Genomic DNA, 22204 nt, shown 5'->3' on the forward strand with positions numbered 1-22204 from the left:
ACTGAAAGATCTAAAACATTTTCTAAAATATCCGAAAATGTGTTTGTCTGAAAAACGATGGACATATGCAACTCGGACAGCTTGGGGGTGAGTAAATCATGGGTTTAATATCATTTTTGGCCGAACTATCCCTTTAAGCCATTTCCTGGAGCTGCGTGTCATAGCTATAGCTAACATAGCTAACAGTAGAAAATTGAGCAAGTTGTGGTCATTTAAAAGTACCTGCACCATTAAACACAATCCTACGAGTGAGCGAGCTGTCTGAGGTAAGATTGCCGCCAGGTGCGGACGTCGACCTCCATTGGCCAGCAGCGCGGACAAGACATCTAGCCTTTATTATAAAAATCTATGGTCATAGCTGCGTGTGTATGGTTCTTCGTCTACAGCGCATATTGCGTTTCTGCACGAAAGCGCCCACTGGCTTTTGGATGTAGCGGTGCACCATTATTTAAAAGTAATCATTTAATGATAATAGTTCATAATGGTTATCAAAGTTTGCAGCATTTCCTTAAATGCTGTTTTTTACACTGTATAGACCACTTCAAGGTTTGTAAACATTGAATGACTATCAGGTGTGCACGCAGCATGGGGTCAAACTGTTCATACCATTTAGGCTTTCTAGTTTAATCTAACAGGGCTAAAAAATGATGACTTGCCTGAAATGAAGTGAGCACTACAAACACAAGCCTCTCTGATCTTTGCATTGTCCCAGTCTGCACGTTTAATTGCTTGCGATCACAGATGTTGTATTTTTTCTTTTTGAGATTCTGCAGGAATCCCGAAAAACTTAACGGCAGACCTGGTGCGATTTTCAAAGCCCACGACCCAAGTAGGCATTTTTGACGATACCGAATAATACGCACCTCAATCTGCTGTAATTACTTTTCTGACCCCGACATGCGTAGTGGGAACTGCCCGTGACGTGAACTTTGAAGGGGTCTATTAAATGGCTTTGCAATGTAGCGCATTACAGTGTCAGTTAAGGAACGCCATCTGATACTGTCACATTTATACAGGCGCTACAGCTCCCCTTGTGTTTTTTAGAGAGATGTGCAATCATTGTGGTGATCTGAAATCATCACGATGAGGTCAAACAATCACGATGAAACTATTATTTAATCATTGTGACAGCCCTAATTTATACAAACAGGTTTTTTTCTTTTCATTAAAAAATATAATACAATATTTATTATAACATTACTTATATTATTTACTTTTATAATTACTTATTTTAATAGCAGAAATCTGAAAGCCAGTAAAAGAAAAAAATCTTTAGACAGTATACAATATTATATAATATTCCACAATATCTATGATTAAATAGCAGTGTTGCACTTTTTATACACATTGCATATTTTATAAGTCAAATAGAAAATAGAAAATGTCTTGTCTTTGACTGTCAGTTGAAAGTAAGCCACATTTTCATGATGCATGTTAAATCTAAGAGCATCATTAATTATTAATAACACTGAAAAACATAAGTGTGTGAGGTCAGAAAGGATCAAACAAAGCAAAAACAAAGAAGATGTGAACATACTCCATATCCAACCCCACATGCACACTGTGATTTAACAAAAAGGTTTTTATTGAAACTTGGGAAGTTATTTTTTCCTGCAAAAATTAGAAAAATATACAAATGTTTGGCCCTCCTCCTTGGTATTTTGGGGCATTTTTTTGTTCTTCAATGATTTTGATGAGCAGATTAATGAATTGTGGCCACTGATGTTTTCTAGTGAGCTCTTGTATTTGACTTTATAATGGCCTTACAAGCTATACACTTAAAAAAATAAATACATTTGGTTATAGCTTCACTTGATTTCAGTGCAAACTAGGAAAAGAGATCATATCTCTTCTGTACTAGCCTATTTGCATTGACTACTTTTCCTTTCTAAAAGAAATAAATTTTAAAGAAGAATCCAGCTTTCCTTAATCTTTCATGATAAATGACCCTGGTTTATATTCGGATAATATACTGTAACTTTCAGCACTCAAAACTACATCTTCAGTCTGGGATAAGCATTAACCCTATGAGGTCTTTGGATAACCTTTTGATTAATTTAATTGGCATGCATGTTTGCAAATTGCTCCCATGTTGCTCCCATGCTTTTTTGATATCTGAGCATGGTTTTTGCACCAGCATGTATGACAGGGTCAGGAAATAATTAAAATTAAACAAATGATACTGTCATGTCTAGGTAGTAAGATTGAATGACGTCACCAGAGTCGCCATACCTTGGCTTAGGTAAATTGACGTATATTAAATATATTCATAACTGCGTTATCACATCTATAAATGTTGACATGTTGACCCTGGGTGTTAACTTTATCGTAGACATGTTTAATGAAAACCAGACACAATGCTTATAGGAATATTTTATTTATTCATTTATTTATTTATTTTATTATTTTAATTGAAAATATTTAGGATTTTATATTTAGAATTTATAGGATGTTGCAATATGTTGTGTGTGTATGTAAGAGATTTTGCTGTTTTACTGACTCACTCAAATTGACAAAATTGGACAGGTGGTTTGCTAAATCACACAGTAGGTTTTAGCCTGTAAAATAAGACCTATGCAATGAGATACACAACATTTACACAAAGCAGAAGCAGCAGGTGGTAGGAAACAACATAATGTCTATGAGAGTCCCTTGATACTCTAACCGCACCCCTGAGCAACTGACAATAGATCTCTTTCTCACTGGCTCTGTTCTGTTTTTCCTCTTATAATAAATCATATCATACTCTCATCTGCTGTAGTAATACTGTATGTAATTATAACTACGAGAAAGTCTTTATGTTCTATAAGTGCTTTGGTGGTACATGTTAGGAGATTACTATATTTATATACAGTATGTGGTATTTATGTGGTATTCCAGGGTTTTCTTTAGACTAGAATGGTGATATTTTGTTTATTTTTGTTGGTGTGATTTTGTTTATTTTGTTTGCATGTTTGGTTTAGTTTTTTGTTGTGAACTGAGATATTTAGTATGTTCTATATGCGTCTTTTGCCAATCTACAGAAGAAACATTCTTAATAATATTTTCTTCTTTTCATGTTCCTGTTAACTAATAGTGTAACATTAAAAATAGCTTTTTGCTATTGTTTTTCATTGTGTAAACAGCTTTAAGCTAATGTGCTATACTCTGAAACAAGAGGAACAACAGCTGTCACCAGGCAAGTACCCTTGACAAAAGGATCTAATGTGTACCATGTAGGTACAGATATTCAAACATTTGGTACCAATATGTACCTTTGAGATATTACTATGCAATCTTTACGTACAAATGTGCACTTTTTGAAAGGGTAGCGCACCCTTTCATTGTACTAATTGGAAGTTAAAGGTCCACTGTGTGGATTTTTAGCAGCATCTAGCGGTGAGACTGTGAATTGTAACCAATGGCTCAGTCCACGGCTTACCTCTCCAATGCCCCTTTAGGGAAGCCTGGAAGCTTAGCATAAAAACCAACCAAGGGTTTTGATTTCGCGGCTTCACTTCCTGCCCACTACTGCGCATGACTGGTCCCGAAATCGCTACTGCGCAGACTCAAGACCCAAGATGTCAGCGCCGTATTGGGACACTGGCGGCTTCACTTTTCACCAATGGAAGAGAGCGAACAGGCGTCGTCCATCTTTTTTTACAGTCTATGATAAAAACGCATAACGCTGCAGTAAGCAGGAAAGGAGAGACTGTTTTCTTTGAATGAAAGGCAATGGAGGACAGAGTTTCCCACAGAAAATTTGTTAGTTAAGATGGTAGGGTTGGACGGGGGGTGGGGCGGGGCGTACGCATTATGATGAAAATTAAAATATTTTTATTTGAAACATATTTTTAAATAAAACTTAATTTTGAAGAAACTATGACAGAAAATGAACACATACTAGATTATGAATTAAATGTTTTTACCTCTAACGGGAAAAGCTGCGTGATGTTTAGTGAAACTAAAGGGTTAATAAACACAAACTAAAGCAGATGTTGTAGAACGTCTGGCGAATGATGATAGATAGCGCAAAAATTGTAAAAACTGATTTTTCCCACTATTAATGACATTATCTTAAAGGAGTGTAACTACTAGCATGTAAATAATGCACATAAATAACGTGAGCAAGAGCGCTCAACAATTATATCTAAACAGGCACGTGAAACCTAGCTAGCAGATTGTTCAAACAACAAAATCACCAGCTAACTTACTTTAAAGTTATAAGAACTATAGACTAATACAATAACAGGCTTAAATAAACCCAAAACATAAGTCCACTTACAGTTCTCACGGACACGCGTTTTATCAACTGGCTATCCTCCAGACATGACGGACCACGTCTTTATCTTATTTCGGCCGCGTGGCTCTCAGGCACACTAGTGGGGTAAAGCGCGTCCGTGCTATTCTCCGAGATGTTTATCAACTGGCTAGTTATCCTCCAGACAGTGACGGTCCAGACCACATCTTTCTCATTTCGGCTGTGTGGTTAGCGTGCCCACTCGCGGTGTGAAGAGCGTCTGCGCTATTTTTCGAGATGCACTTGACAGCCTTTTTTTTTGAACGACCTAGTTAAGGCGGTAGGGTTTCCCAGCTTAGGCGGGCTGCCCGAACTGAAAAGTGAGCTGAATAAACCACCTTTGTGAGGAAAAATGTTCATGTATGTTCCTGTATAGCTCAGTGGTAGAGCATTGCGTTTGTAGAGCATTGCGTTTGCAGCGCAAAAGGTCAAGGGTTTGAACACAGGGAACACAAATATTGCTAAAAATGTATAGCTTGTAATGCACTGTAAGTCGCTTTGGATAAAAGCTTCTGCCAAATCCATAAATAAATAAAAAACGTATTATTATTATACGTATTATTATAAGTTTATTCTTCATGTTCCTAACATGTTTTACAATAAACAGTACTTTTGCTGAAAATTATATTTAGGTTTAACTGTAATTCAAATTATGTTTTATAGGAGAAGGCATAGGTAAAACTTAAACTGTAACTGAATGTCGTTACACTCTGAACGCCCACCACTAATGTCACTGATCAATGTGATTGGCTGAGGCGACGTAGGCTTGCCAAGTTGACCGTTTTCCAATGGTAGCTACAGAATGTTGCTATCTCCCTAATTAAAGCATCACTGACCCCTCCCTTTCAAAACGCATAGTAAAGCCAGGGGCGACAATAAACAACATTTTTCAAGAACAATTTTTGGAGGGGACACCAATAATACAGACAAAATTGTACTTGCAAGGAAATGTGTACAGATAGAAAACGTTTCTCTTTCTCTATGAACGGACGCAAATTTAATTTTAATACACATGAATGCAGAGGTGGAAAGACTAATTAAATATTCTACTTAAGTAAAAGTTAAGTTACTTTAATAATATTTTACTTAAATGTCTAAAAATCTGCTCAAGTAAAAGTAAGTCATTTTAATTTTACTCAGAGTAAAAGTTACTTTTTTACAGCCGGTAGAGGTGGAGGATTCTAGTAAAGTTCAAAAACGACAAGGGAATATAAATCTCAAACTAGTTGTTTTTAAATGTAGGAACATCTTTACAATTAAATTGCAATAACAAAAAGTTAATAGATCAAAAAGCTTTTTTATAACCAAGAAACATTTATGGAATTATTTAATGATTTTTACAAGTGAGTTATGCACTTTTGAAGCAAAAATAATATGAGGTCAGCAGCTAGTAAATACAATCACTATAGTAAGGTTGTAGTTGATGTATTGCTGGTAACATACATTATTTTATTAAACTATATACCTAGTTTAAATGAGCATATAATGAGATGAGTGCCATATACTTTTATCCTTTACACGTTTATTGTATTCTAGCTTCCCATACCTGTGTACCTGTGGTCTTTCACTCTCTCTCTCTCTCGCTCTCTCGCTCTCTCTCTGCAATGTCTAATGACCTGCGCATTCCCGAGGACGTTCTTAAGTTGTTTGACTTGACGCAAAGCTGCTAGACCTCGAAGGATAATGCGCATGTATTAAAAACGCGTCGTGCAAATTAGCGGTAAATACCCTGTGGCAATTCCGTACCAAGAGCATGAATCCTACCTGAATGAAACAATCGATTCGCGTCAATGGCCAGGGGTCTGCATTAGCCCACGCCTGTCTCTTCCCTCTCCATGGCTCTTTTTTTCCCCCGCCCATCAATCAATCATCCGTGGCGCTTCTTTATCACCTTGCTTTTTTATTTTATTTTTTACTCAGTAACGGATATGATTTAAAATGTAGCGAAGTACAATACTTTAAACAAAACAAACTTAAGTAAAAGTAAAAGTACAGATTTTAAACCTACTCAAAAAAAGTAAAAGTACACAAAAAAAAAACTCAATTACAGTAACGTGAGTAAATGTAATTTGTTACTTTCACCTCTGCCTCACCTCTGCATGAATGCATAAAAATGTTTTCTTGTTCGTTTATCTGCTCCTGTTTTCATAAAACGAAATATGTTCATGTTTATATGTCCAAATAGTTCCGTTTTAAAACATATGAGGATAAACTGATAAGTGATGGGAAACGAGGGATATAGCTGATTAACGCGTCAGCTCCGTACACTTCTCAACCACCCGACTGTGTGGTGCTGGCAGTGGACCAAACCACTGTGAGGCAAGGGAGGGGGGAATCCAAATGTTTACAACGTTTTTTGTTGGTGCTCCATTTGCATTTGTATTGTTTTACTTCTTACACAACTATTTTAAGTATTATCAATCATTAAAATATTTTCAATACACATATTTTAATTATATTTTAAGGGGGGACAACCCTCAGATGGGGGGGTCCTGTCCCCCCCGACCCCCCCGGGATTTCCGCCTATTAGTAAAGCTATGGTATCCGCCACAGGACGTGTCAACATGTCATTGTCTGAGACAACGTAGTGACAAAATGCTCTCTATAGAACAGATAGAAACATCGCCGTGGGAAATGACAACGTCCATGTACTGAAAGGGGACCCGTGGTGCATGTACAAAAACGGTCCATGTCAAAGTAATCAAAACAATACAGTTCATTATGTAAGGTCTTTATACACTTTATATCTCTTGCACAATTTTCACACCCTGCGCCACTACCACACAACTCTGTGAAACTGGGTTTGATATTCTGCTCTATACATACGTTCAGGTGTATATACGTTCATAATATAATTATGTATATAAAATTGCATTTCTGTCAAGACATCATTTTAAAAGTTACACAATGCACCTTTAAGTAAACCACATGAACACTTTTAAGCTTGAAAACTTTCCATAGCTCAAAGTTTTCTGCTAGGAGATCGAATCAGCTTTTCCTGAATTTCAATAGAGTGATTCTTTATTTCCTTCTTTTTCTTCTCAGTTTTTTTTTGTTTCATGTCTCTGTATTAAATGTTCCACTTTTTAACATTTTTTTCAACCTAATTGTTTTTGTTTACGAAAACCTCTTTCAAATATAAAATGAACTTACACTACATGTGAGATGAGTTTACAGTGTGTTCAGCTGTCCACTCAAAGCCATCAAAGAACTGTCTGGTACTTTAATCATTGCTTGGTTCTTTTTTTACCAGAAATTAAAACCGCTTTTGTTCCAGATATGCATTTTACATAAAATGTGTCATAAAATGGTCTATTTAAAGACACCATAAAACATTCAATAAAACTTCTTTCCATACATGTAAAGCAACTAAAGTAGAAATTGACCCACCAGACAATTTTAAGAGTGGAAACTGGCCTCAACTCTCAAGTCTCGCTTTTCTTACTCATCTGGCATGAAAGACAGTTGCTTCAAATTGAAAAATATTTTTTACTGTATTCTGTCACGGGATGTACGATAGACGAGGAGGACGACACGTATTAAACATAGAACTTTAATCCACAGATGACAGGCAAATATACACATAACGTTATCGAGAACCAACCAAAGAATAAGACAATAAGGAGTAAATATGGAGTCCAAATAATACTAAACCGGTTTAGTAAATTATAATTTCCTGTTTTTCTCAGGAATTTTGGCCATATAAGGTGGAATGGCATGTTGGGTTTCATATGATACCAGTTCTCTTTCGAGAGAACTTGCGCTGCGTCGCCGAAGTAACGATTTGGAAACGCCTCTGCGTGGCGCATCTGAAGCATATATATAGAATCAGTCCAATGAAAGGGATGGACGTCATAGGCAGGACAAAAGGAGCGTCCAGCCAAGCTGGCTTTAGCTTCCTTGCTTTCAGCAAGTGCGTGTGTAGTTGAAGTTCAGTTCAAGTTAATATGGCAGATGGTAGAGAAATTTGAGAGGTGTGTTCCTCCTTGCTCTCGCTTTGTTGCAGGTAAGGATACACAAGATTTCTGTGTCTGCTGTTTGGATGTGGAGCATCTTGAGGGAGCTGACTGTCGGCATTGAGAGAGGTTGCCACTGTGCAAGCTCCAATCCTATTTGTTGCTCTTTTAAATGAACAACAGACCTTGTAAAGGCCGGGGCTTGGGTACCGCTCTTGTCGAGGCAGGGCGGCGTCCATTGTCCTGGGGTTCCCAGATGGATAAAGCAGAAGAGTTGGAGATGGATTCTGTCCTTTTCAGCCCTCTCCCGCTACTTCCAGTCCTTTCTCACCGGCCTCAGGAGCCCATGCTGGAGTTTCTCCTGCCCGGAGCGAGTGCCCATCGTTGCAGCTATCCGGCTCTGAGGAGGTTGGAGGAGGTTGATTTGCACCTTGTTAAGGAGGTTATGACTCTTGCTGTTGAGCTGCTGCATATTAAATATCCCGCTGAGTCTAAAACCACCCATTCCCAGAACAAGCTGGACGAGTGGTTTTTAAAGACCGAATCCATGCCTTCTCGTTAAAGCCTTCTTTTTCTCCAGGATCTCCACAGCGAGATGTCGAAGTCCTAGTCAAATCCCTATTCAGCCCATGTGTTTACTCCTCAGTCCCAGCTTTATTCCAAACTGCTGGAGCTGAGAGGAAATGGTTATGCGGCAATGCCCGAAGTGGAACAGACGCTTGCGAGCTCTCTGTCTCCTCCGCAGCATCATCATTAAAGCCTCCCACGCATCCCACTAAGCCATGTAGAACCACATCGACCTTAGTGGGTACAGCGTTTGTTTCGGCAGATCAGGCTGGTGCCTGCCTGCATACATTGTCCATTCTGCAGGTTTACCAAGCTGATTGGCTTTGAGATTTATGGAGAGGATAAAAGTCCCAAAAAGATTAGGGAGCTCTGTAGAGCCACGGATGTTTCTCTAAGGGGTCCCAGGGCAACCACTAGAGCTATTGTGCGGTCTATGTCTACTTTGGTGGCCGCAGAGGGTGTGGCTCAATTTGAATGACATTAAACCATTAGTTAAAACCCTCCTGCTTGATGCCACACTTCCTAATTCAGGTCTCTTTAGCGATTTTGTTAACCTGGTCATCTAGAGGTTTCAGTCGCAGGCATTATATAACTTTTCAGTTGTGGGCACTTCCCACAGCCTTCAACTTCATATAGAGCACAGCAGAGAAAAAGCATTGCCCAGCATGCACCACCCAAAAAAGATGACGTCTCATGCTCATTCTAGACTTACGTCTTTTGAATCAGGCCAGCGTTGAAAGTTCAGAATGTTAACATGGTTAACGTAACCAAGGTTCCCAGAGAAGGAAATGAGACACTGCATCTCCCTGCCATACTCCCTATATCCCTGTCTTGCCTCGCTTTGGCACAGTTAAAGGAACAGTATGTAGGATTGTGGCCAAAACTGGTATTGCAATCACAAAACTTGTGGCTAAAACTGGTACTGCAATGACACAACTGGTGGCCAATACACAAAATGACAACATAAACATCAGTTGAGGGCTGCAACTCCACTTTTTAAATGACAATATCCTGGCCAGACTACTGTTGTCAGTGATATAAGTATATGAAATGAAAATGATTTCTTAATGTCTAATGACATATCAGGGTCTTTTTATGATTAATTGACATAAATTTCTTACATACTGTTCCTTTAAAAATCAGAATTCAAACTTTTTCCATGTTTAAGTGCTATAATTGGGTCCCCAGTGCTTGTATCATCCTAAAAAATGTGAAAAGATCAACCCAGTAACTTAGTTTTGGTAAACCATTCTCTGCAAGCATGTGAAAACATAGGTCATTGAAATGTGTCTCCCCCTGTGATGTCAGAAAGAGATTGAGGGGCGGTATTATCCAACCACGGCACTGCCATTTAGTGCAGATATCAGCTCATTTGCTTTTAAAAGGACACACCCAAAAATGTTTAGCTAGAACTTCAATTATGTACTCTGGGGACAACAAAGATTTATTTGACATCTTAAAAAACTCTTATGAAATGTCACTTTTAAGTTTAAGCCGGCTTGGCTGTACGCCCCTTTTATAGCTTCCTGGGTCCTACATTATCCCACCCTTGAAGTCTGTCCCTTCCATTAGACTGAATCTACATACGTACTTCAGACACGTCATGCAAAGGCGTTCCCAAAGCGTCAATTACACATTTGGCAGACACATTTATCCAAAGTGACTTGCAGTGGATTACAAGGTACACATTTTTATCAGCGTGGTTTTTTTGTGGGGGTTCAATGACAAAAATTATAAACATGCTTGTTTAATAACACTACGGATAAAATGATCTGAATGCAAACCTACAAACTATTGTTTTGGCACTTAGTATTGCAAATCTATGTAGATCTGTTTTGCAATACTACCATGAGTTTGAAAAGCTTTTATATCTACTGCCTGTATTAATATTTATTTACTGTAGATGTGCTTTGGACTAATGCTAATTTGTGGAAAGTGCTATAGCAATAAATCTGATAAAACTGATTAGGGAAATGGTTTGATGGAGTGTATAACTTCCTGAAGGATATGCTTCCTCATGTATTAATCATGTTGCATTCTGAATGAACAATATATTACAATACACATCATGCAATACATTATTAGCTAATGAAACAGAGTATGTGTATATATTAAGCAGTATAGAAACATCAAATTAGTTGATGTAAACCAGACACACAATGCTTAATGTCTTCTATATCAGAGTGTATCATTTGCAGACAAACAGCAGATAAGCTCTTATGCCCAAAGGACACTGTAATGATTGGAAGGGACTCAGGGTGGGGCAAAGCCCTTGGATGATATTACAGTTCAGTGGGGTTACTGAGCGGTTGAGGGTTATGACACCTGCATGGGGGTTATGTTAAATGACAGCTGTTAGAGACAGCAGATGGTGAGGAAACTCTTGCTGGCCTTGCATCATCTTTATGGATGTGTAATAAGATTTTTCTGGCCTTTTAGATCTTCTTTGTCCTTCTGACATCTCAGAGATGTTGTTTTGACATTTAAGAGTACTGAACAGGGACGCCCAGCTAATGGATATATTGCCGCTGGTGGTGGCACTTGTCCAAGATTCGATTCTGGGTTCAATCATACATTGAGTAGTTGTCATGTACCCACTTGTTTATTCCGTTTTAAAATTGTAGGATTAAAGTTGTGATTTATTTATGAAAAAAAGAACCATGTAAGTCATGATTAAACCATTTTTCATCATTATTATTTTATTTTAGATATAAAATTAAATAAAACAAATTAATTTTACTTCATCATGCGCTGGCTTTACTTTGTAGTGTATTTTTTTGCGTGTGCGTGTGTTCAAGTGAAATTTCAAAATAATTTTAATGTAACAATCTTAAGTCCTTAAAATGAACATGTAGACTTTAACTTTCTCATAGGTAGAGAATCTCGTCAGGTTCTTGCTAGATAGGATACAGCTAAGGCCTAAATCCCCTAAAATGTTGGGTTTAGGGTTAGGTTTGGGGAGTAGGATAAAAACAGCGGTTCTGGCTAGATAGGATACAGCTATGGCTTAAATCCCCTGAAATGTTGGGTCTAGGGTTAGGTGTGGGGTAGGTTTAGGATAATAAACAACGGTTCTGGCTAGATAGGATACAGCTATGGCCTAAATCCCCTGAAATGTTGTGTTTAGGGTTAGGTTAGGGCAGTAGGATAAAAAACAGCGGTTCTGGTTAGATAGGTTACAGCTAAGGCCTAAATCCCCTGAAATGTTGGGTTTAGGGTTAGGTTTGGGGAGTAGGATAAAAAACAGCGGTTCTGGCTAGATAGGATACAGCTAAGGCCTAAATCCCCTGAAATGTTGTGTTTAGGGTTAGGTTTGGGCAGTAGGATAAAAAACAGCGGTTCTGGTAAGATAGGTTACAGCTAAGGCCTAAATCCCCTGAAATGTTGGGTTTAGGGTTAGGTTTGGGGAGTAGGATAAAAAACAGCGGTTCTGGCTAGATAGGATACAGCTAAGGCCTAAATCCCCTGAAATGTTGGGTTTAGGGTTAGGTTTGGGGAGTAGGATAAAAAACAGCGGTTCTGGCTAGATAGGATACAGCTAAGGCCTAAATCCCCTGAAATGTTGGGTTTAGGGTTAGGTTTGGGGAGTAGGATAAAAACAGCGGTTCTGGCTAGATAGGATACAGCTAAGGCCTAAATCCCCTGAAATGTTGGGTTTAGGGTTAGGTTTGGGGAGTAGGATAAAAAACAGCGGTTCTGGCTAGATAGGATACAGCTAAGGCCTAAATCCCCTGAAATGTTGTGTTTAGGGTTAGGTTTGGGCAGTAGGATAATAAACAACGGTTCTGGCTAGATAGGATACAGCTATGGCCTAAATCCCCTGAAATGTTGGGTTAAGGGTTAGGTTAGGGCAGTAGGATAAAAAACAGCGGTTCTGGCTAGATAGGATACTGCTACGGCCTAAATTTCCTGAAATGCTGGGTTTAGGGTTAGGCTTGGGGAGTAGAATAAAAAACAGCAGTTCTGGCTAGATAAGATACAGCTAAGGCCTAAATCCCCTGAAATGTTGGGTTTAGGGTTAGGTTTGGGCAGTAGGAGAAAAAACAGCGGTTCTGGCTAGATAGGATACTGCTACGGCCTAAATTCCCTGAAATGCTGGGTTTAGGGTTAGGCTTGGGGAGATGGGATACTGCTATGGCCTAAATTCCCTGAAATGTTGGGTTTAGGGTTAGGTTTGGGGAGTAGGATAAAAACAGCGGTTCTGGCTAGATAGGATACAGCTAAGGCCTAAATCCCCTGAAATGTTGGGTTTAGGGTTAGGTTTGGGGAGTAGGATAAAAAACAGCGGTTCTGGCTAGATAGGATACAGCTAAGGCCTAAATCCCCTGAAATGTTGTGTTTAGGGTTAGGTTTGGGCAGTAGGATAATAAACAACGGTTCTGGCTAGATAGGATACAGCTAAGGCCTAAATCCCCTGAAATGTTGGGTTTAGGGTTAGGTTTGGGGAGTAGGATAAAAAACAGCGGTTCTGGCTAGATAGGATACAGCTAAGGCCTAAATCCCCTGAAATGTTGGGTTTAGGGTTAGGTTTGGGGAGTAGGATAAAAACAGCGGTTCTGGCTAGATAGGATACAGCTAAGGCCTAAATCCCCTGAAATGTTGGGTTTAGGGTTAGGTTTGGGGAGTAGGATAAAAAACAGCGGTTCTGGCTAGATAGGATACAGCTAAGGCCTAAATCCCCTGAAATGTTGTGTTTAGGGTTAGGTTTGGGCAGTAGGATAATAAACAACGGTTCTGGCTAGATAGGATACAGCTATGGCCTAAATCCCCTGAAATGTTGGGTTAAGGGTTAGGTTAGGGCAGTAGGATAAAAAACAGCGGTTCTGGCTAGATAGGATACTGCTACGGCCTAAATTTCCTGAAATGCTGGGTTTAGGGTTAGGCTTGGGGAGTAGAATAAAAAACAGCAGTTCTGGCTAGATAAGATACAGCTAAGGCCTAAATCCCCTGAAATGTTGGGTTTAGGGTTAGGTTTGGGCAGTAGGAGAAAAAACAGCGGTTCTGGCTAGATAGGATACTGCTACGGCCTAAATTCCCTGAAATGCTGGGTTTAGGGTTAGGCTTGGGGAGATGGGATACTGCTATGGCCTAAATTCCCTGAAATGCTGGGTTTAGGGTTAGGCTTGGGGAGTAGAATAAAAAAACAGCAGTTCTGGCTAGATAGGATACAGCTTAGGCCTAAATCCCCTGAAATGTTGGGTTTAGGGTTAGGTTTGGGCAGTAGGATAAAAAACAGCGGTTCTGGCTAGATAGGATACAGCTACGGCCTAAATTCCCTGAAATGCTGGGTTTAGGGTTAGGTTTGGGGAGTAGGATAAAAACAGCGATTCTGGCTAGATAGGATACTGCTATGGCCTAAATTCTTTGAAATGCTGGGTTTAGGGTTAGGTGTGAGGTAGGAATAGGATAATAAACAACGGTTCTGGCTAGATAGGATACAACTACGGCCTAAAACCTCTGAAATGTTGGGTTTAGGGTTAGGTTTGGGGAGTAGGATAATAAACAGCAGTTCTGGCTAGACCGGATACAGCTACGGCCTAAATCCCCTGAAATGTTGGGTTTAGGGTTAGGTTTGGGGAGTAGGATAAAAAACAGCGGTTCTGGCTAGATAGGATACAGCTAAGGCCTAAATCCCCTGAAATGTTGTGTTTAGGGTTAGGTTTGGGCAGTAGGATAATAAACAACGGTTCTGGCTAGATAGGATACAGCTAAGGCCTAAATCCCCTGAAATGTTGGGTTTAGGGTTAGGTTTGGGGAGTAGGATAAAAAACAGCGGTTCTGGCTAGATAGGATACAGCTAAGGCCTAAATCCCCTGAAATGTTGGGTTTAGGGTTAGGTTTGGGGAGTAGGATAAAAACAGCGGTTCTGGCTAGATAGGATACAGCTAAGGCCTAAATCCCCTGAAATGTTGGGTTTAGGGTTAGGTTTGGGGAGTAGGATAAAAAACAGCGGTTCTGGCTAGATAGGATACAGCTAAGGCCTAAATCCCCTGAAATGTTGTGTTTAGGGTTAGGTTTGGGCAGTAGGATAATAAACAACGGTTCTGGCTAGATAGGATACAGCTATGGCCTAAATCCCCTGAAATGTTGGGTTAAGGGTTAGGTTAGGGCAGTAGGATAAAAAACAGCGGTTCTGGCTAGATAGGATACTGCTACGGCCTAAATTTCCTGAAATGCTGGGTTTAGGGTTAGGCTTGGGGAGTAGAATAAAAAACAGCAGTTCTGGCTAGATAAGATACAGCTAAGGCCTAAATCCCCTGAAATGTTGGGTTTAGGGTTAGGTTTGGGCAGTAGGAGAAAAAACAGCGGTTCTGGCTAGATAGGATACTGCTACGGCCTAAATTCCCTGAAATGCTGGGTTTAGGGTTAGGCTTGGGGAGATGGGATACTGCTATGGCCTAAATTCCCTGAAATGCTGGGTTTAGGGTTAGGCTTGGGGAGTAGAATAAAAAAACAGCAGTTCTGGCTAGATAGGATACAGCTTAGGCCTAAATCCCCTGAAATGTTGGGTTTAGGGTTAGGTTTGGGCAGTAGGATAAAAAACAGCGGTTCTGGCTAGATAGGATACAGCTACGGCCTAAATTCCCTGAAATGCTGGGTTTAGGGTTAGGTTTGGGGAGTAGGATAAAAACAGCGATTCTGGCTAGATAGGATACTGCTATGGCCTAAATTCTTTGAAATGCTGGGTTTAGGGTTAGGTGTGAGGTAGGAATAGGATAATAAACAACGGTTCTGGCTAGATAGGATACAACTACGGCCTAAAACCTCTGAAATGTTGGGTTTAGGGTTAGGTTTGGGGAGTAGGATAATAAACAGCAGTTCTGGCTAGACCGGATACAGCTACGGCCTAAATCCCCTGAAATGTTGGGTTTAGGGTTAGGTTTGGGGAGTAGGATAAAAAACAGCGGTTCTGGCTAGATAGGATAATGCTACGGCCTAAATTCCCTGAAATGCTGGGTTTAGGGTTAGGCTTGGGGAGTAGAATAAAAAAACAGCAGTTCTGGCTAGATAAGATACAGCTAAGGCCTAAATCCCCTGAAATGTTGGGTTTAGGGTTAGGTTTGGGCAGTAGGAGAAAAAACAGCGGTTCTGGCTAGATAGGATACTGCTACGGCCTAAATTCCCTGAAATGCTGGGTTTAGGGTTAGGCTTGGGGAGATGGGATACTGCTATGGCCTAAATTCCCTGAAATGTTGGGTTTAGGGTTAGGCTTGGGGAGTAGAATAAAAAAACAGCAGTTCTGGCTAGATAGGATACAGCTAAGGCCTAAATCCCCTGAAATGTTGGGTTTAGGGTAAGGTTTGGGCAGTAGGAGAAAAAAAGCGGTTCTTGCTAGATAGGATACTGCTACGGCCTAAATTCCCTGAAATGCTGGGTTTAGGGTTAGGTTTGGGGAGTAGGATAAAAACAGCGATTCTGGCTAGATAGGATACTGCTATGGCCTAAATCCCCTGAAATGTTGGGTTTAGGGTTAGGTTTGGGCAGTAGGATAAAAAACAGCGGTTCTGGCTAGATAGGATACTGCTATGGCCTAAATTCTTTGAAATGCTGGGTTTAGGGTTAGGTGTGGAGTAGGAATAGGATAATAAACAACGGTTCTGGCTAGATAGGATACAACTACGGCCTAAAACCTCTGAAATGTTGGGTTTAGGGTTAGGTTTGGGGAGTAGGATAATAAACAACAGTTCTGGCTAGACCGGATACAGCTATGGCCTAAATCCCCTGAAATGTTGGGTTTAGGGTTAGGTTTGGGGAGTAGGATAAAAAACAGCGTATAGGGGTAGGTTCGGTGCTCATCCGGAGAGATGTCACCTCAAGCCACAACTGAAAGAAGCAGAGGTGGAAAGTAACGAATTACATTTACTCACGTTACTGTAATTGAGTAGTTTTTTGTGTACTTTTTCTTTTTTGAGTAGTTTTTAAAATCTGTACTTTTACTTAAGTATGTTTTGTTTAAAGTATTGTACTTCGCTACATTTTAAATCATATCCGTTACTGAGTAAAAAAATATTTAAAAAAAGCAAGGTGAAAAGACGCCCAACTGATGATTGATGGGTGGGGACGCGCAAAAAGAACCATGGAGACGGACGAGACAGGCGCGCGCTAATGCAGACCCGCCTCAGTTCAAATCTTATGAAAGAAACCCATGGTCAAATTTAAGCGACCACTTTCCACTGACGCGAAGCAAATGTTTCATTCCTATGAAAGGTAGGATTCATGCTTTTGAGTACGAAATTGCAGAGCGTGTTTTTGCCGCTCATTTGCACGACGCGTTTTTAATATATGCGCATTATCTTCCGAGGTCTAGCAGCTTCGCGTCAAGTCAAACACAACTTCAGAACGTCCTCGAGAATGCGCAGGTCATTAGACATTGCAGAGAGAGAGAGAGAAAGAGAGAGAAGAGAGAGAGATTGAAAGAAGAATAAAGGTCTGACATCAGGTACCCAGGTCAGGGAAGCTAGAAGACAATAAACGTGTCAAAGGTATATAGCCATGGCATTTATCTCATTATATGCTCATTTAAACTATATATAGTTTAATAAAATAATGTATGTACCAGCAATACATCAATTACAACCTTACTATAGTGATTGTATTTACTAGCTGCTGACCACCTTCAAAAGTGCCTAACTCACATGTAAAAATCATTAAACAATTCCATAAATGTTTCTTAGTTTAAAAAAGCTTTTTATTTTATTAACTTTTTGTTATTGCACTTTAATTGTAAAGATGTTCCTACAATTAAAAACAACTAGTTTGAGATTTATATCCCCATGTCGTTTTTGAACTCTACTAGAATCCTCCACCTCTCCCCGCTGTAAAAAAGTAACTTTTACTCTGAGTAAATTTAAAATGAGTTACTTTTTACTTTTACTTGAGTAGATTTTTAGACAAGTAACTTTACTTTTACTTAAGTAAAATATTATTAAAGTAACTTTACTTTTACTTAAGTAAAATATTATTAAAGTAACTTTACTTTTACTTGAGTACAATATTTTATTACTTTTTCCACCTCTGGAAAGAAGTCAACTCAATTGAGTGAATGAAAAAGTGCCCAAAGTCACCCGCTAAGGGACCAATCACACAGAACATGTTTTAACGGTCAAATGACACTGCCTTTATTTAATTGACTTCAGGAAAGAGTAGTGTACTGCATTTTGTTATAATGTTATGCTTAACATATTGAAGCGTGAACACTCTTTTGCTGTTAATATTGTCATATTAGCAGAAACTTTAAGAAAGAGGGTGCTTGCTCTGACCGTAATCAGGGGTGAGAGTTGCACAAACATGCAGGAGACATGCATGACTGGTTGTTAAAAACATTTTCTACTGAGAGAGGAAATACTGAATTAGATTTTTTGTAGAAAAATTACACTAAGATTTTAATATAGTGACATAATCAGAATGCATGACAGTTGCAGTCATAATACACAACCTTTTTATTGTACAAATTTCACAAACAACATAAAATAAACAATCCCCATTCCAGCAAAGTTTAGACTTCTTTAATAACTGAACAGCATGCAAAGGCAACTTGCATACATAATATTTAAACAAATAGATAAAAAAGTTGTGTATAGATAAAAGCATCAGCTATTTTCAACTGTGGCGCATTCTGTACCCTGGAAAATTATAACGGTACAATAAGTAAGTCCAAATTTTGTTTTGCTATTACAAAAGCGTGACTTGTCTCTTTTAGGGGATTACACTTTTTTATAATGTGTGCACAATTATTAGGCAATTAGATTTTAAAATATTGCTATACCAATTTCTTTATAACAATGTGTAATAGTGAACAAAAATGGTTTAACAAATAAATAAGGAACAAGGCCGAAATTATACAGCTAACCGTTTGCAGAATTAGTTACCACTAAGTTTGTAACACTTCCAGGATTTTTTTATAATTTTCACAAAAGTTTAATGCCTTCCAGAAAATGTTCTTCTTTAAAAATATAAACATCAGATCAGATTCAGAGCAATCTTCAAAACATAAATGGAGTTTGAACTGTTTGCCTAAAGGGAATACTTCCGGCTTTTATAAGTTGGAAATACGGATTGCTGTAAAAACTCGTCATTGGCATGGAAGCGTTTCCTCTTAATTGACAAAATAACTTGTCAATGGCGAGGAAAGAGTTAAGCAACTTATTTCCAATCAACAATTACCATAATATTTTGTACCTACCATAATATTTGTTTTTTAAGCAAAAACAGAGCTAAAAAACGAATTTTTTACTTGCTCGTCCCTAGGTTCGCTTTCTGCGTATGCACACTTTTTAGGAGTATATGTGCACTTTTACTTAGAGTATGTGCACTTAAAGTGTAGCCTACTTACTAACTGTGCACTTACGTAACAAAATACTGGTACAGTACAAGTTAATATGAGTTAAGCTTTTCAGAAAATGTTGCAGTTCATGCTATACTGGGGATGGGAAAAATGTTTGGGTAATTCTTTCTCCAATTCAGTTGGGTGTTGTAAAGTACCTTTCTTTTCTTTCTCTTGTAGCTGATGGGTTCGTTGGTTCTGGCCGTAGGACTCTGGCTAAGACTCGATACAAATACTGTCTCTCTGTTGGGGGAAAATGGACCAGCTACATTCTTTATCGGTAAGCAGTTAACTTGACTAGTTTCACAGACGATGTGTATTTATTTGTAAAAGTAAACAAAATGCTACATTTCTTCAAACATGCGTACGTTGAAAATATTGTTTTTGTCCCACACCCTGTCTTATTTAAAGAGGTCCTAAAATGAACTGTGAAAAGACAGACAGACTCTTTGTGTTTATTGGTGCTGGATGGAAAAGTTATTAGCTGCTCAGGGTGGCAACATTTCCATGTCCTCTTATCAAAGTTCATGCACATTGGAGTGGTTTGGTCACAGGAAGTGACATTTTAAAGGTGTACATAGATGAATAAAACCACAAGCATTACAAATAATACATCCTGGATTGAAAATATCTCATGCTTTTATCAATATTTATCTGGAAACAAATGAGCATCTCACACACAAGTAGGAGTTACATGAAAACATGGTTATGAACAGCAACATTGTACTAAATATTATAGTCTGTTTCTAAAATTACAATAACATTTGTGACAAAAAGTGATGTTTGGACTTTCACATTACTGCTTTACTTACTGTTAGTTACGCTGCATGTGGCGGACACAACCTTTTCTGACATCAGAAAGCATTCTTATCCTCAAACAACCTCCTCAAGGCCTGTTTTAGTCAATGACATCACCCTCATTTGTGGCTTGTTAGTGCTTGAGGCTGTAGTGAGACATCAGTGTGAAAGAGCAAGACTTAAACCCACATCAATATCTCATAACGAAAGTATCACTTTATGGCCTCACAAACAATCTTAACAACTTGTTTGCCATATGCAAGCACTGCCTTCATACAAATATACATAGATACATATTAACATTTATATTGACAGAATCACAATAACTTAATCGTATCATTCACTGAGGGAAAATGTGGCATCTATTACATTTTCACTGACCGCCCATATTTTGCCCTGTTTTAGCATAGACATCTGGGCTGTGTTTGTCAGCTATTAGATGCCTTTCAAAATTGCTTGCTGGACTTTCAGTGCTATCACAGTCATGCAATGCTCCCATACGGCAAAAAAATAAATTCCTCTGGCCCAAAATATATATATTAAATATATGCTAAATACATTTTGTAGAATGTTATGCTCAATTGAATATATTTTTGAATTTGGAAATATATTTAGTTATAACCAAAATATACTTCAAGGGCAAGCAAATACATTTCTAATTGTATATCCCATATGGCAAAACAAATTTTTTTTGCCTAAATATATTTTAAATACAGAGGCGGACACTACTTAAAAGTACATAAAAGTTTATTTTTAAGTATTCGTATTTTATCAGTGTTTTTCGTTGGAAAACATACATTCCAAAGCATATTATCATAATTTTTACTCCACTACATTTCATAATTTCAAGTTTTTGGTTTATATTTAATATTTAAGTACATTAAACATCTAGTATTTTTTACTTTTACTTAAGTAAAAAGTACTTTTGTACTCAAGAAAAGTAAAACTACACAATTTTATGTAATAAGGTTTTAAATAAATTTTAATATTCAATATAAAAGGAATACACAGTATGATTCTATGGTTTAGAATGTACTGAACATTTTTTTAGTAAAAAATAAAGTAATTTTTCCCAAGACAAACACTCTGATAAAGCACAGATGCTTGGTAAATTTACTTAAAATACTCAAGTAGTGTCCGCCTCTGTTTAAATATATGCTAAATACAAGTTAATTATATTTTTGAAGTTGAAAATATATTTAATTTGAACCTTTTTAAAACTGTTATGTTTTTTTATACATCCAATGCGACGTGAATATATTTTTTGGATTGAAATATAGGGCTAAATATATATATTTTAATGCTTTAAATGTATTTACTTTGAATTAAATCTCAAAATGTACAAAATGTTCAAAAAAGTACATATTTTTTGGCAATTTTTTTATATATTTTCAAATATATTTAAAAACAGGGGCGTCATGCACCAATTTTTTTTAAGGGGGCACAGTGTGCACAGCTCACAGAAATTTGTGCATGCACAGACATCAAACAAAATATTAAAGAGCTTTCAGTCTTTTCCATGGCACTTACATTTCTAACAATCTGAGCGCCCCTGCCTTCATGCAAAAACCTCCAAAATAAAACAACTGTTGACTAACTTTTATTTCAAAAACGATTCAATTGGATTAATGACATATTGGCATCGTATTTACATCTGAAATGGCATGTTTTGTTTATTTACGTTTTGTTTAATGACTTATTTAATTGTGTCATTAATGCATTTTGCACAACAACTGCATTATCCTATGAAATTAATGTAATTTTAAATCCATAAAGTATACAAACAACGAAAATGACATAAGCTATTGCCACGTGATTGATTTTAATGTTCAATAATGATTTAAAATAAAAAGATTTAGATAAAATTATTAGAGGAATGGATTTTTTCATAAAATTATACCTCATATGTGAGCATGTGTGATTCCGCGTCCCCGTGAACTCTGGCGAACTTTGGCGTTGTACCAAGATGAATCTAGAAATCTCTACTATTATAACGTCGAGACGGTCACATTTTAAACCATACATTTTCTACACAGAGGAGGTTAACTGCACATTACCGTACTGGGGTTTGGAAATGTTGTGAGCGTTTCTTACACATTTTAATTCCTTAGATAGCAAAAAGCAACAGCGGCTGCACTGACTGCAGCGCCTGCCACCAGAATAAAGTAATGTAACACGATCAAAACACTATCAAAACGGCAAAAATCTCTGAAAAGTGACAAGGATGCAGTACAGAATTGATAAAATTGTGCATATTAAACAGATTAAAAGAAAGTAACA

General features: G+C 38.1%; 1 protein-coding gene across 1 annotated transcript in view; it reads left to right on the top strand.

Moving 5' to 3' along the window:
- The window catches only part of tspan2b (tetraspanin 2b), a 44495-nt gene that overhangs the window by 7225 nt on the left and 15066 nt on the right, over positions 1 to 22204 (top strand). Inside the window, exon 2 of the mRNA XM_065286408.2 lies at positions 19307 to 19406. Within this exon, the coding sequence (XP_065142480.1) occupies positions 19307 to 19406 (100 nt within the window). The remainder of the gene's footprint in view (positions 1 to 19306; positions 19407 to 22204) is intronic.

This window comes from Paramisgurnus dabryanus, chromosome 21 (assembly GCF_030506205.2).
Source record: "Paramisgurnus dabryanus chromosome 21, PD_genome_1.1, whole genome shotgun sequence".
Lineage (NCBI taxonomy): Eukaryota > Metazoa > Chordata > Actinopteri > Cypriniformes > Cobitidae > Paramisgurnus > Paramisgurnus dabryanus.